The sequence below is a fragment of the Arachis duranensis genome, chromosome 4 (assembly GCF_000817695.3).
Source record: "Arachis duranensis cultivar V14167 chromosome 4, aradu.V14167.gnm2.J7QH, whole genome shotgun sequence".
Classification (NCBI taxonomy): Eukaryota; Viridiplantae; Streptophyta; class Magnoliopsida; order Fabales; family Fabaceae; genus Arachis; species Arachis duranensis.
Genome location: NC_029775.3, coordinates 115,632,687 through 115,650,579, shown reverse-complemented (window position 1 = coordinate 115,650,579; position 17,893 = coordinate 115,632,687). Strand labels below are relative to the sequence as shown.

The 17,893-nt window shown below is 28.2% G+C and overlaps 1 protein-coding gene across 1 annotated transcript; it reads right to left on the bottom strand.

Moving 5' to 3' along the window:
- Positions 1-11,346: 11,346 nt before the first annotated feature.
- Positions 11,347-15,713, bottom strand: LOC107486741 (plant cysteine oxidase 2; the record flags this gene model as incomplete). Its single annotated transcript, XM_016107310.3, is given in 5 exon segments — positions 11,347-11,891; positions 12,189-12,407; positions 12,647-12,806; positions 13,589-13,707; positions 15,073-15,713. Coding segments are annotated over 5 exon segments (843 nt in total). The 3' UTR covers positions 11,347-11,766.
- Between the last annotated feature and the right edge of the window lie 2,180 nt (positions 15,714-17,893).

Here is a 17,893-nt window from a genome sequence, read left to right as displayed (position 1 = left end):
AATTTACTTAAATTGAGTTACTAAAATACCCTCACCACGCAGCATCACTTATTATTAAATAAGCTAGAATGACTCTCAATGGGATCAGCATCTTATTTATAAATAAATCAACATGAATATCATTTTAAAAATAACCACATTATTAGGGAATAAAAATATCCACTTCTAATGTGACCTTAAACTTTCGTTGTGCTGTGCTGTCCACTGCCATTGACCCGCTTTCCATGTGAATAATGCAACGTCTAGTAGACAATTAAAATAAGAAAATGAAAAAAGATTAATATAAGTTTAAATTTAGAATAAAAATAAGAAAAAATAATTAGTCACTTAATATTTCTTATTATTAAAATACGCCATAAGTGTTTGCATTAACATGTACAAGTTTATTATAAAATTGGTATTAGTTATTATGTTATGTTGTGTTGTTGCATGTAACATATACATGCGTGCAGTCTGATACTTTAATATTATAATAATGTTATTAATAAAATAAACCACAGCTCCAAGATATGGTTATAATATATATAGAATTATAGATAGATATGATCATGGTGAAGACTTTTATACAATGTGCACGACGATCATTTATATTAACTTCAGTTTTAATTTTCTTTTGTTTATATGAATTATAAGTTTATAATAATACTTCAAATGATATCACTATAAATTATAAAGTCTATATATAGTTAGTTAAAAGCGCAAATTAAAATGTCCATATGAGAGTCTGAATGATAAATTGAGAGTCTAAATGATAAATCAACTTTTCACAACTTGAAAATTATTAATAATGTTTGTTAACATATAAAGTATTGAATTTATTATCAATATCACCTTCCAAATGATTGTTGCTGGATTAATTAATATAGCATATGATATGATATGATGAAGTCAATATGTTAATAAAAAATTATATATCCATGGACCATGCATGGTGTAAATGTAATAAGATATATTTATTCGTGTCATTTGGCCATTAAGTAATTCGAGTTTTTAAGTAAGGTTTGGTTAGAACCTAGAATAAAATAAAATAAATTTAGATTCCACTCCTCAATTTCACTACCATAATTATTGGAAGCTCGCGGTCAAATAAAAAGCTATGATTGACAAGCACGTTAGCCCCTAAAAGATCTAGATACATAAATAATTGTATTTCTAGCTAACATATTCTCTTATGTAATAGTCTATTTTAAGTTTGTAAAAATTTTTATATAAACTTTTTTTATATTTGTTCCATATATATTAAAAAATAATTTTTTTTAAAGTCAATAAAGGCCAAATTCTAGATTTTTAGATTATGAAAATTTTAATATAATATTATAAAATTATTTTTTTTAAAAAATTTAAATCAATAAATAAAAGATACATATAAATAATTATATCCTATGATGCATGGACACTGATATGGACACGAGACACGACACGACAAGAGACATACTGATACGTGAATTTTAAAATTATATAAGATACGGGGAGACTCATACATATAAAATATAAAGCATTTTTTAGATAAATCATAATAATATTTTGATATTTTATTGATATTAAAATATAAATTAATTTTTTAATTATTTTTAGTGTCTTATTTTAATTATATCAAATATTTAAAATATTTTTTATTTTAATAAATAATAATACATATTATATCTAAATTTATTTTAAGAATATATGTTAACAATAAGACTGGATACGCTGACACATGATGGTATTTAGGTGTGTTCAAACATGTCTAGAGAAAAAAATTTTATTTTTTATTAAGATACAATTGAACACAACAAATACGCGATAAATATCGATAAATATTGTATTTAAAATATATTCTACGTATAGATACAGCAACTCAATAAACTATCCATGCTTCGTAGATTATATGTCTTGGCGTTGTCATCAAGGAAAAAGAACTTGAAGTCTTGAATATCATGCTTGCAAAATAGGAAAATTTTAGTAATTAAATTACAAAGCCCGAGAGTTATTCAAACAGAACAGAAACATGCATAGTTATAATGAAGGGTTAGCGTATATTTTATGTTTAGCTAATCCCTGTGATTGAAGATAGACTTTAGTAATCTCGATGGTACTGCAATGATAATAATTAAGTTCATTACATAATCAATAAAGATTCAACTTATAACAACAAGAATATTTATTAATTAAGCTAATAATTTATAGTATATCTGAAGAGACTTTGAAGGGATCTATCATGATATCATCTATGAATATAATAATAGTATACATATAATTTGAATGGTTGTTAAATTGCGTCACCTTAGAGTCATAGATAATTGGTTGGACAAGCGACTTTTACATGCAAGTTGAGCTTATTTTAGGGAATTAGGTCAACGTTTAGATATGCTTTGCTTATAATTTTATTTGAATAATCGAATGGACATGTGATTTGAGGTGTAACCGTGTCCTCATTTATTTTTGCATAATACAAAGTTTGAACTTTGGTGAAATAAATAGTCATGAATATATATATATATTAATTTTAAGTAGTCAATCAAGTTTTTTATTATAGAGTTACCTTTTTAAACCTTCATTATTTTTTGAGAATTTAGGATTAATTAGAGTAAATTTAGAATTCAAGATTTAGAATTTAATTAAAAAATAAAATTAAAAAAATTAGCTGATTTTAGTTGAAAAATTTTTATTTTTTAGTTGAACTTTTTTCTAATAATGTATTGAGAAGGTTTTTATGTTTTTATTGAATTTTGTTTTTCTTTAACCAGAAGATAAATTAAACATTATTTAGTATACCTATATTCAGTTTTCTTATTCTCTCTTGGCGTGGCTTTTAAAATATGAATTTTCTCGGTGCACTATTTTACAAAATTATTGTTGAATAATCTATTAGGGAGGAAATTGTTACACTAAAAAACCAAAATTTATCTATCACACTTGTCCATATAACAAATAGCTTCATCTAAATCAACATATAAAAAAATATTCAAGCTAAGAAAAATGAATACGATGAAAAATCAAGCAACAAAAGTTTTTTGAGAGAAACAGAAAATCAAGAATAGAGAGAAAAAGAGAGTAATATTGATTGAGTATATAGTTTGTATATGCTATTAAGTGTGTTATATAGAGAGAATAATGTACTACTATTTTATAACTAAAATTTGGTGACAAAAAACTAAAATAAAAAACTATTAAATAGTAGCTTAATTTAAATGAGTCAATTTTTGTTTCTTGGATACTTAGCTGTTATTATTCTTTACATTTCTCCTCAAATTGAGAGAGGGCTTTAAAGCCACGCTCAGTTTATCACAAAACTTGAAAAACGGAATGATTGAGAGAGTTTTAGTGAAGATATTAACTACTTGGTCTACTGAAAGATTGGAGACAAATAGCTTTTCAACAGTCACTTGGTCTCTTATAAAATAAAGGTCTAGCTCAAAGTGTTTGAATTTACTATGCAAGATAAGATTGGCTGCAAGCATGCAAACACTCTGATTATCATAATAAATGGTAGGAGGAATTGGTATTGCTATGAATAACTCTTTTAACAGGTTTTGAAGCTAAGCAAGTTCAGATTGTGCTGCAGCTAATGCTCAAAATTCTACTTCTGTGATGGATCGACTGATTACATACTGTTTGTTACTTTTTCATGCTATCATATTATTGTCTAAATAAACACAATAGCTAGTGATTGATTTTCGATCATCACAATCTGCTCCCCAATCAGCATCAGCAAAGGAGAGAAGTCTAAAGTTAGTACAACTGTTAAACACTAAGTCTTGATCAACTGTATCTTTTATATATCTGAGGATTTGTTTGATAGCTCTCCAATGATTGATAGTTGGGTTATGCATATATTGGCAGACCTTACTCACTGAATATGTGAGATCTGATCTTGTAAGAGTCAAGTATTCTAATGTTCTAACTATGGACCTATGCAACTTGGAATAATTAAATGGGTCAGAATCATGTAAACTTAGTTTTGAAAAGGATACCATTAGGGTTGGCATTGCATTAACCATTAACATGTTAGTACGGGTTAAAAGATTAATAATATATTTTTTGTGTGTTAAAATAAGTTGCTGATTATTAATAAATGTAGCTTCTAAGCCAAGAAAATAACTAAATTGACCAAGATCTTTGAGAGAGAAAATAGAGTTTAGTTTGTCAATGAAAAACTGTAACTCTTGAGGATTATTCCATGTTAATAAGATGTCATTAACATAAGCACTTAGTAGAGTAATAGAGTTTGATGTATGTCTTACAAATAATGAGAAATCTATTTTAGTATTGTAAGAATCAAATTATTGCAAGGTGGCTCATAAAGTTAGAGACCAAGATCTTGGTGCTTGTTTGAGGCTATATATGACTTTTTCAAGGGTACAAATTAGTTGAGTGTTAGATGCTGAGAAACTTTGAGGTTATTCCATTAGGACTGTTTTATGCAATTCTCCATTGAAAAATACATTGTCAAAATAAAATTAGCGCATTTGCCAATCTTCGGATAATGCTAAAGAAATCACATCACTAATCGTTTGTGGCTTAATCACAAGAGAAAATGTTTGATCAAAATCCACTCCTTCTCTTTGAAAAAAGCTTTTTGTCACTAACCTGATTTTATATCTAATTGGGTGGCCTTGTGGATTCTTTTTGACAGCAAATACCCATTTACTACCGATGATAGTAGCATTTGAGGGTGACAATACTTATTCCCAAGTTTTGCATCTGGTTAAAAATGTATATTCAGATTCCATTGCTATTCTCCAATGTTGATGTCGAAGAGCTTGTTGTACAATTTTAGGTGGATGATAAAGAAAAGAGAGATCCTCTTTAGAGTCTAATAAGTGAGTGAGATTAGCAGACGAATTAGAGTGTGTGAATTTTGATCTTGTAGTTATTGGATGTGAATTAAATTTCGGTGGTGTACGAGGAGGTGAGGGGGGAGGGGAGGGGAAAGGGAGTTGAATTTCAATGTTAAAGATAGGGATCTGTCCAGAAGATAAAGTGTAAGATTGTTGTGAGGTTGATGGTGTATTTGCAGCTAGTGTAATGGGAGGAATGAGATGAGTAGGTGCTGGTATAGAAGATGTAGGAGGTGAAGATGAAATAGGTGATTCTGATTGAAAGCTTGGAACAGCAATAAATTGGTGATTAGAGAAAATATCTCTAAAAGATTCAGGAGTAGAATTAGTAATAGTTTTAGTAAAATGAGTTAAGTATCAAAACTTGCCTTCGTAAAAAATAACATTACGAGATAAATAGAGTTTACCATTAAAAAAAGGATATTTGTAACCTTTATGTTGATGATTATATCCCAAAAATAAATATAGATTTGATTTATAATCAAATTTGTGTTTGTTATAAAGTCATAAAAAAATAGCAAATACACTCAAATACACTCATAGCATGGTATTTGGTTGTAGAAGCATTAGACAGGATTATAGCCATGGTTGTAACTTAATAGCTCTGATACTATATCAAGAATATTTAAAAAAATGAATATGATGAAAAACCAAGTAATGAAAGTTCTCAAGAAAAGCAGAAAATTAGGAACAGATAAAAAAAGAAAGTGATATTGATTCAGTATATGATTTATATATGTTATTAAGTGTGTCACATAAAGAGAACAATGTAAAATAACTAAAGTTTGGTAACAGAAAACTAAAATTAAAAAATTATTAAATAGTAATTAAATTTAAATGAATTAATTCTTATTTTTTGGTTACTGCGTTATTATTATTCTTTACCCAACAAATGTGGCATATATAAAACTAATATGCATATTGAAAAAATAAATATGTTTTCAAATATGTTTAAAATGTATGTTTATTTATTTATTTATTTATTATATTTATTGATTTGTGTAGGTGGTTGAGAACCAACAAAAAAATATTTATTAATTTGTATAAATCATATTTATTAATATTATTATGTTTGTTGTTTGTTTATAATCCATATTTATGTGTCTTTTTATAAAAAAAAGTGAGAAATAAAAAAAATAAAAAATTGTGAAAAAAGAAAGAAAGAAAAATAAATGAAGAATATAAAAGAGAAAAAGAAGAAGAAGAATGAGATAAATAAAATTCAAAAGAACGAAAAGAAGATGGTGGGACATCAAAAACACAAGTATTTATTATGTAAATATGATTTACAACCATAGTGTTTAATAAATGAATTTTGCTAGGGAGTTAATGGAGTATTTGTACAATGTGTATAATGGCTATTTATTTGGCCCAATATGAGTTAAAAAATGAACATCTAGGATAAAATACTACTAATTTCTCAAACACAATACACTCATACTATCCAGAATAACCATCTGGGTACCATCAAACATCCCTAAACCCCCATTGTACACATTGTAAAGATACTCCATTGGATCCCTATACTTTCTCTTAATAAAAATATTGCATCCACACATCTACTATTTCACTTACAAGTGGTTGTACCTCTGCTCTGAGATTCTTCACGTCTCGTTTCCAACACTCCAATCGAATACCACAAGGAGCCTCTTAAATGGTAGATTCTCGAAGTGGTCTTTCGAAAATGTGTAGTTGCCATTCTTGACAACAAAGGAATAGCTACAGTATAAATAGGTTGCTACTTGAATTGCGACCGTTCCGATAGGAATATCCAGCTCACAGCACCCATTGTCAAAACAATGTCTGTCATTGATTTTCATACTCATGTTATGACATTTTGTTACACACCCCATTATATAACTGCTTGTGTTATTGTAGATAATAAGATAGCCGTAAGTACTGCAACCAACACCTATGAACTGGTTGTCTTTGCTTGAAATGATGAAAGAAAGACTATTTGTGATTGTGCTGGAAGAGCTAAAACTAACGGAATTACCATAGCTACTATCATAACAAATTTTGATGGCAGAAGTCAATATATCTACTTGACTTTTGGAGACATTTATGGCTATGACTGGCTTATTGTCCCATATTAAACTGAAAATAGTACTGTTGCAAGTAAGTTTAAAGGATTCTTCTAAGAAACAGGTAGCATTGGTATATTAATTTCCTATGCCAAATGGATATGAAATTTGAAGACTATAACATTCACTTTGGCATCCATCAAGGGATATTAATTTCATTTATAGCTACTACTTCTACTAATGCAAGGACTAATATAACAACAATAAATAACATACCTATTCCTCTCATCATAAGCAGTGAAGGTGTGAGAGAAAGTGAGATCACAAGCAGAACAAGAGGAGAGAAAAAGTAGAAAAATAGTGTGAGCAAGAGAGAGAGTTTGAGAGAGTTCAGAGAGTTATGAGTGTAATTTTGGTGTAGTTCAGAGAATTGTAAATAAGAGAAAAAGTTTGAGTTGAAACGCTCCTAATAGGAGTATTTGTGTGTGTGTGTGTGTTCTCTCCACTAGAACAAAAGATTTCAATAGGCGGAGGCTACCAAAAGAACCATAAATCTTTAGTTGAACTATGGTCATCAAGCTTATCCAAATAGTATTGACAAGAGAGAGTTGTGTGTACATTTCTAGTGCATGAACCGTGCAATGCACATAAAATGCTATATTAACCTACTTTTATGATTTAATATAATACAGGGCATATATACATTATAATAATACATACTATCCTCCATATTTTTATTACAAATGTGTCACACATAATTGCAAACTTCACATTAAATCACCAAATTAAATAAAATAAGACTTCCACTTATAAATGAGAACAACAAATTTTTTTATGGTTAACTTGAGACAAAACAATCACCTCATTTATGAATTACTCAACTTTGTCAGTATTAACTATTTTGAACTTTTTGATAGTAACAACTGTATTATTCTTTAAAATTCCTTTGTAAACTGTGTCATAACCTCCCCTCCAATGATTAAGTTCTCGCCATAGTTATGGTGACCTTCTTCAATTTTAAGGCAGAAAAAATTTGAATAATATGAAAGGATTCTTTTCTTGCAGAGAGTTGTTGTAACAAAAGAAGACCACCGTTTTGCTTAAAAAACTTTTCTTGTAGTTTGATGAGTTTTCTGTTTTAGTATGTTAAGTATAACAAAATAGCCCCCACAAAAATAGCTATAAATCCTGCATTTACACATGCGTGTAATGTGTTGTACACAATTCTTCAATAATTTTTCTTTTCAAAATGTAATTATTAACCATCTTATATTATCATATCTTATCTTTAAGTGATTTTACATGTACACTAAAATTAGTGAATGACCTGTATAATGCACGAAAAATGCTCAGCATGAGAATTAAAAAATGAATTATGAATAAATAACATAATTCTATAATAAAATTTAATATTATTTTAAATATTGTAACAAGTGATTGTGTGTACATTTTTAGTGCATGACCCGTGCAATACAAGAAAAATACTAAATCAACTCACTTCTGAGTTAATATAATACAGATCACACGTACATCACAATATCACACACTATTTTTCATATTTTTATTACAAATGTATCACACATAATTGTAGACTTCACATTAAATCAACAAACTAAATAAACGGAGACCTCCACTTATAAATGAGAACAACAAATTTCTTTATAGTTAACTTGAGACAAAACCATCATTTGGTTTATGAATTGCTCAATTTGATCAGCATTAACTATTTTGGACTTCTTGATAGCAACAACTGTGTTATTTTCTAAAACTCCTTTGTAAACTGTGTCATAACCTCCCCCATCAATGATTAAGTTCTCGTCATAGATGTGGTGGCCTTCTTCAATTTTTCGGCAACAAAAATTTGAGTAGTATGGAAGGATTTTTCTCTTGCAGAGAGTTGTTCTAGAAAATAAGACCACCGTTTTGCTTAAAAAATTTTTCTTGTAGTTTGATGAGTTTTTCGTTTTAGTATATTAAGTATAACAAAATAGTCCCCACAAAAATAACTATGAATCCTGCATTTTCACCTGCACGTAATGTGTTGTACACAATTCTTTAATAATTTTTTTTTTTAAATGTAATTATTAACCATCTTATATTATCATATCTTATCTTTAAGTGATGTTACATGTACACTAAAATTAGTGAATGACCCGTATCATGCACGAAAAATGCTCAGTACGAGAATTAAAAAATATATTATGAATAAATAACATAATACTATAATTAAACTAAATTTTATTTTAAATACTATAACAAATGATTATGTATACATTTTTAGTGCATGACCTGTGTAACGTAAGGAAAATGGTCGACTGCATAATGACCTATGGAAGTTGAATTTGCTCCACAAAATTAAGTTATTTATCTAGAAAGTTCTCCATGGCCGGCTTCCGGTACTTACTCAGATTCATCACTGCATCCCATCTATATCGCCAATATGCCCCTGCTGTCATGAAGCAACAGAAACAGTCACTCATTGTTTGATCGATTTCTTTAGAATTAAAGAAGTATGGTCTCAGAGTTATCTCCGTGATTGTCTTTCCCCTCATAGTCTTAACGAATTTTGGATATGGTGGACTGCATCAACAGAGATGCTTAACCCGTTGAAGAATGCTGACCGTAATACTCAATTGCTTGCCATCATTTGCTGGAACTGTTAAAAAGCTCGCAACCAGTTAATTTTTGAAGGTTCTACTTCAATGCCGTCTGCTATTCTAGCAAGCTCTGTCAAGTTGCTCCGTGAAATCCAAAGAACTCCCAGTTTAGATCGTCATCTTCATGAGACAAACTCTTAGTTTTATTCAATTTAATTTATCATTCTTTCCTCTTTAAGATTTTTTTTTGTTTTTCAATCATGCACCATTGAATGAATACCTTTAATGTATTATTTTAAAAAATTCCCACCTTTTATTATACTGTCCTATTTTTGAATATTTTTTATTTTATTTTTTAATAATTAATAAAATATATATAACCTCTATATTTAAAAAATATATATATTGTAAACTAGGAATTTTCATAAAACTATGACAGGGTTGACCCTACATAGTGTATTTTTTTGTGATATATTGCAGTGAGAAATTATTTAGCTTAATATATTTTCCTGAATCCTCTTTTAAACTATTTAACACAGATATAATTATATTCTTTAAGGTTTTAAGACATTTCAAAATTTATGTTTTGCTCCATTTAGTATTTAGATGCTATATCATTAGTCTTCTTTTTTTTTTTTGTGACTAGATGCTATATCGTTAGTCTAATTGTTTTAAACACATACCACAAAATTCTAAATTTATAAATAGTTAAAATAACAAAAAATAAAATAAAAGGTAATAACGAGTGTGATGCACTGCTTTATATATTGGGCCTAAACTAGGTAGTTGTTAAGTCTTGGATTTCGGCTTAAAACAGCCCCAAGTGATGTTCTAACCCAAAAATCAAAATCAATTGAGAAAAAATGGGAGAGAAATTATTTAAGAGTGAAAGATTATATTTTATTCTGTAAAGTGAGATTAATGGATCCAAATCCGTTTTGGTAAGACTAAAAACTATGGAACGATTTTGTTTTTCTGTTTTGGCGGGTAATGTTGCTGCAAGTGGTTGTACGGTACAAGGCATGCAAATGTAAATTGACTAAACTTTGGGTGAGTGAAAATGCCAATTTTATACAACGAAAACATTATAGCACAAATTTTTCTTTTATGATTTATACAACTGAAATTATCAGTAATATTAGAAAATAATTAAGGATATTTTTTAAAAAATTACGTACATAAAAAATTAATTATTAAATTAACCAATATATATATATATATATATATTAATTTATACATTTTTTTAACAAAATAATTTATCACTAAACTTTATAAAGTTAGATCAAATCAAAATTTAATTGAAAAAATAATTTAAGACATTAAAATCTTTTAATTTGAGATTAATTTGATCTAGTTTCATAAATTAATTATATTAATAATCAATTATAACTATTAAATATATATTGTAATATTACTTAACGTACTACATTAATAAATTCTTATGTTAGCCATAAAAATAATAAAAAATAACATGATTAATTTAAATTTTTTAAAAATAAATTTAATTAAAATATTTATCTAACCTAATTATTATACTATCATACCTTATCAAATATAAAAAATAAAATTATCAATTTCTCATTAATTTTTTTTCATTAATTGCTCAAATACTACAATATTTTATTCTCTTATATGTAATAACAAACCAGAAATACATAACTAAAATATAAGTAAATATTAGCCACTAATTTGACAACTAAAAAAGAACAAACAACTAACAACGACAAAGATTTTTTCTGATATAGTTGTTGGATTTTGTTCTCTTTTATTTGTCAAATCCAAATACCAAGAAAATAGTGCTATGAACCATAAAGAACAACAGTTTGCTAAATATAAATTAAAAAAAAAAAAAAAAGACCAAAAACTTGTGTAAATCATCATAGTATTCATTTGAAAGCACTGACATTGCACTAAACACAACACCATCCATTGCCATTAACAGTAGAAGAAGAAGAAGCATATACTAATTAAAATAAGTAAAAACAACTGACCCTTTTTAGCACTAGACACTACCCTTTTCAGCTCTAAACCATTTTCAAAAAAGTAAAAATAAAATGAAATGACTAAAGCGAAAAACTAGCTCAATTTGCATCTGCACCTTCATTCTTGCCTTCATTTTCCAGTGCAGCATCATGTTTTATCCTTTTCCTGTCTTTGGTATATGTACACACTAAATTGTAGAAGATTGAAGACACCACCCTTCATTCATTCACCTAGAAAAACCTTAAAAAAGGGACTAATTAGTCTAGAAAAGGATTTTTTCACTAGAGGATATGATAAAGGATGGCGTCAAATGATGAAACATTGAAGCTGCTTCCACTTTCTTCAGCTCTCTACAATCATAGGGCCACTGTACATTTGTCCAACAACTTTGACATTATCAGGTTTGTCCTTCTCTTGAAGCCATTCATAGTTATTGCTTTCATCTTCTGGTATGGATAATCCATCAACTGAAATTTCAAAAATGTTCAATAAAAAGATGTTAGGTTAAGAGATATGAGCTACAAAAGCATGCGCATGCAAATAACACTGAAATATATGTCAACACAGAATACGACGACGCCTAAAAGGACAATCTGGTGCAATCTTGAGGTCACACGGAGACAATTCAACCGATGCTCGAAGACTGGGTGCAATAATATCTCTCGTCTTTCGAGTATGCGACGCTTTGTGCAAATTATTAATGTTGTGTGATGACTAATGAGTACTAAGAGTTTAGTGGGAACATAATCAACATATTAATATACCTGAAAAGTTGGAAAAAGGGAAATCTAGATAGTATGTGCAGTGCCTGCCTTGAGGATCATTGTATGGAGGACCAAGAACATCAAGAACCGCGCAAGCCGTCACAGCCGTGAAGCAATGCATGTTGCCGCCGTCGGCAGGATAAAGGATGGCAGGGTTACAAGGAGCAGTAAAATCAGCATCAATCTTGACTTTGGCTAATCTCATCTCAGGAGTCTGGGCTGCCATAATTGGAACATGAAAATATTGATCAGTATTCACTAGTAGCATCAATGTCTTGGTTCATTGTTACCAAGATCAAACAGGAAAACAGTATACCCTTCAAATATAGATAAATGTTTTTTTTTAAAATCTGGTTAAAGGGTGTCTTTGTGCCAAAAAGAAAATTGCTATAAATAAATAATTTGTGAAAAGACTTAGTAGAACATAGAAAAGACATAAATAGGAAAAGACTAACTACCTGAAGGCTTGAAAATGGTTGGCATATGAGGAGGCATGTCAACGACCCAATCATAAGATTTGATGTGCATTGTACCAAAAAGAAGCTTACTGAAAACCGTCATTCCAGGATGATTATGAAGAGGAATCACCCCAGAGGCTGGCAAGCAAAATATTCCCATCTGCAATACAAACCCATTTTTCTTTTTCAATAATAATAATAATAGTAATAATAATAATAATAATAATGATGATGATGATAAAGTTACAGCAACACATCAACGTTAACAGTAATAAAAGAAGTTATATGCACCATTTTTGTGTATATTTTTTTTTTCTTTTTACATTTGCTACTTTTGATATTAAAAGTGATTGATAAGAGAGAGAGAAAAAAAAAAAAGATAAAAAGGTGGTGCAAAATATTCATTACCTAGGTCTTGGTATATATACATCTAAATAGTGTTCTAAAAATATTCACAGCCACACCCCTAATATTTTATATAAATTTTATTATTGTAAATTAAAATAAAAGGCTATAAATATTCCTGAAAGTCTGAAACATGGGATAAATTTACTCAGAAATAAGGCTAATTTTTTTACATTCGGGTGATTTTAAGGTAAAATACAAGAATATTTGATCGTTCTGATGTTTTACACTGTTCATTGGCATTTGGTAATAAAAATATTTTAATTATAAGAAAATTGACATTTTGTATTAAAAATATTTTTTAATTATAAAAAGACAAATGTCATTGATATTTGTAAAAAAAAATTTATTATGAAAAGACAAATTGTGATTGACATTTTGTAAAGGCCCAGAAGAGTGTATAACACATAATTTGGATCATTTTGGAAAATTCACTCCTAATAATCCAGTATTAGAAAAAAAATTTTCCAGAAATAATGCAAGTATTTTTCGCATTTCTCTTAACATGAAAAGAGTTCAAGGCTATAGGTTACTAACCGAGAATTTTTCACATTCATAAATGTGCAGGTATGTAATTGTTGGTGTTCCTTGAACACTGTTGACAGTGAAATATGGCATGTCAGGCTTCAATCCAACATCTTCTGGTGTTATTGCATCTGCCAAAAAGAAAATAAAATTATAACCAAATTTAACTGGTTTGAATGAGAGATAATAATATAAAAGAAAAGAAAAAACATATGAAAACGTAGAACAATTCTAGCCATTGCTGTACATGTAACCAATGTGGTCCAAGTTACTGTGTCTGATTGTGTACCTGTGAATTTGATTGCAAATAACTACAGAATAGTGAAATAACCAATAGCTATATCTAGGTTCAGATAAACATAAACATAAACATAAACATATATATATATATATATGATGGATATTGCAACGAAGATTTTATAATTATCTTCGTGTAAAATTATTTCTTTTTGATCCTTGAATGATGAATTGTATAGTTAAGTTTTAATATTTATAAAAGTGTTATTTTTATTTAAAATATGACTAAATAAATAAGTCACATTTTTAAACAAAATATTTTTATAAAAAATTTTTTTTGCCATCTTCATTTAAATAGTTGCCTATATATATCCAACAGTTATCATATTTTTATTTTGACATCCAAAATGTGCATGATTCATATACTTAAATGAAGTGTTTTTAAGGCCTTGGACTTCAAGTCAACGACCAATTTATTCCTTCACCTATTTAACAGTCACCATAAAAAATTTAAATTATATTATTATAAAAAACATTCAACTTGCTATCATATTCATATAATCATATCATGCCTATAATAGCGATTTTCAATTGTTACAAAAACAGCTAACATGACCCATTTTTACCACTAAAGGACAACCCTAATTTAGGGATATAATACATCCAAATTACACAACAATTATTTACCAAAGATGTCCAATGAAAATGAGACACCCGGTTGGTGGGAAATAAAAAAAGCACAGATATTTTACTTGATTACCCAAAATACATGATTGAAAAGAATTTAATGGATTAGATTTATGCTATAGCCTATATGCTTATATGCTAATGCTAATGCTAATGCTAATGCTAATGGTCCCCTTCATAAACATACATGAGACTCAAGATTTCAACATCATATAGTAAGCTGGAAACAGCAATTTGTGAGTATATTTATAATATTAGGGAACATCAAGCTTTTTTAATTTATATTTATTTGAATCACAAAACCCCACCACCCAAAAACATTAATAAAGTCCCATGAGGAAAAAAACAAGAGAGATTAAAATATCAAAGTTTGAATTATATTACACACTAGAACTAGAAGCATGCCCAAGTTGGGGAAAACGACTCAGAAAACAACACACAACCCAATAAATTAAAAAAACAGAAAGAAAAATCACACACACACAAATTCACAAACACCTACAAGGCAGAAATAAAAAAAATTCACACGTGCAATACGATCAATACAACAAATTCCTTTCTTTGGCAGATACCTAAAACGGAACGAAGGTTCTCAATTTGGGATGGTGGAGGAACGATGCCAGGTCCGCCATTGGCGAAAACTTGGTAGCAAGTATCGAAGAGCTTCTCCCCCGGCGACAATGACATCATCATCTTCCTCGAACGTTGTCGTCGATTCTTCCTTGATTTGCTGTTCGTGATTGTCTCTCTCTGCACCTCACTCCCTTTAGATAGGTTCTTCCCAATCCCCATTCGCAATTCCAAGTTCCAACCCAACCCAAACAAGGTGTTTCAGAAATGCAAAACAGAAACAGAACAGAACAAGATTAAAAAAGTGAACTTTGGAACGGAAACGGACGTAATCCGAGGCGAATTGAATTGAACAATGTGGAGAATGTTATTATCGGAAATGGGTATGGAAGAAAATTGGGAAATGAAAAATGCAAAAAACAGAGACCCCTATGAAGGAAGGTAAACAATAAAAAAAAAAAAACAGAGTAAAACAGGGGAAGTGAGGGAGGTAAAATAAAATAAAAAATAAAAAGGGGTAGATAGATACTAGATATTAAGTAAGAATCATCTTAGGACTTGGGAGGGTTTAGTAGAAGGGTGAAAAAAAGGATTAGGAAAAGTTTAACATTGGAGAGTGAGAAGAGAAGAGAGGAATAATGGGATAAGGGTAAATTGTTTGTTTGTGAAATGATGTTGTGTTGATATAAAAGAGAAGAGAAGAGAGAGAGAAATGGTAGTTTGGTGAATGTGGGAAGTGTTAAAGAGAAGAAAACCAGGGGCCATGGGTATTGTGGTATTCAGTGGGCTATTCATATTCAAACAGCGGATTACTATTATCATTATCAATTTATCATCTTCTAAATCTTCTATTCTATATACACTTTCATATTTGCATTTTGTACCTTTTCCTCTTTTCTCGTTTGAACTTTTTTCCCCATACTTCTTTTGCTTTTTTTCCCCAATTTGTGCATTTTTTGTAACAAGGACATCAAATAAAAAATAATTTAATTTTGATGCGCTTTTCGATATAAAATAATTTTATACGTGTGTAATCCAATATTAATAAAAATAATTATTTTTTATATTAACTACCTGAATAATTATTTAAAAAAATAAATATAATTATATAATTATATAAAATATTTTATATTGTCAATACATCAAAATTAAGCATAATAAAAAATTGACAATTGAAGATTTTATAATTTTATATACCTCATTTTTAAATATTATTTATTAAATAAAAAGTATTGTATTTTTTATTAACTAAATAAATCTTAATTTTCTAATAATTTAAATTTAAAATTTAAGTTTTATATTTTAGTATTTAAAATTTAAGATTTAAAATTTTTTTTTAACTTTAACATATGAAATTATTATATTATTAATTAATTCAACTAATACTTGAAGTTAAACAAGGAAAAATATATTTCAGAATATACAAGTATTTATTAAATTATATATTTTTATAAGGGTATAAATGATGTTATAAGTTTATAAATAAATTGTTTAGAATTCAATTTAAACACAATATTCCAAATTCAAATAAAATACATAAAAAAAATCATTTCATATATTAGATGAGCATATAATTATTTCCCTCATGCAATTATATATCATAAAATGTAATTTATCTTCTAATTATCGGAAAATATCGGATAATTACTTTTTAATTATACCACTTGAATTTTGTCATTATTAAGAAAGACAAAATCATGTACTATAATTTAGAGATAACATTACAGAAAAAAAATTATTAAACAAGCACAACATTTTTTTTACTTTTCACATTAAATAATAAATTAACGGCCTACATGCACTAGTCGTTTTTTTAAGATAATTAAATTTTAAAAGCTTGGTTTACATAATTTAAATACAATTTTTTTGGGTGACCAATTTAAATACAAATGATCATTTTTGTTAATTAACTCTATATACAAGGTCCTTAATACTGCTTTTTTATATTTTCAAATTCTATTGAAAGGGAAAACTTGACTTAAATGGACTCCATCATTTTATTCAAATCCAATGCTTTATAATTTTTGTAGTTATCTCTTTCTTCGTATAACGTGATTGTAAATTGGTACATGCATGTGTTTCTTGTTCTTTTAATTTCTTTTGTGACATTATTGGTTTGAGAAATATTATTAGTAGTCAATTCAATTGTGTAAACCCAAAAAATATGTCTATTCACCTGAGGGAAAAAATGACCATTAGCCATCTCGAGACAACACTAGATTTATATATATAATCCCAAATTATCGTCTTCTAATTTTTAGCATATTTGTCATTTCTTTTGTATATTATTCAAATTTTTAAATTTATTAGAATATTCATTCAGATATCATCAGTTTTATCCTTGAAGTTCTTGCACCAATGTATGATAACCCTCGTTTACACAAACATAGACATGCAGGTGGATGGATTTTTTTTTTATCCTAAAAAAAATCATTTGATAACGACTAGGGGGATTCTTCATTGAAGATAACAAGATAACCGGAAAATTAATTAATTAAAGGATATTTTACCTAAAGTATATTTTAAAAGCACTTGTTAATAATATCAATGTATGATGATAAAAATTAAAATTTTGGATATAATCAACATTCTTTTTAAAGAAATTTCATTTTTATGGTTTAAATCAAGAACTTAAAAGAAAATCCCGTGTTTTTTTTTTCTCTTTTTTATTTGAAGTTAATCGAGGGAAATTAAAAAAAAAAGTCATTTTCAGTCAACTCAACATCGAAAAAAATTGAAAGTGATATTTGCTCATTAGAAAAGCCATGACCAATTAATGGCCGCTGGCTGTGTAAAAGGCAACACTAGACTTTTAAGATGTAG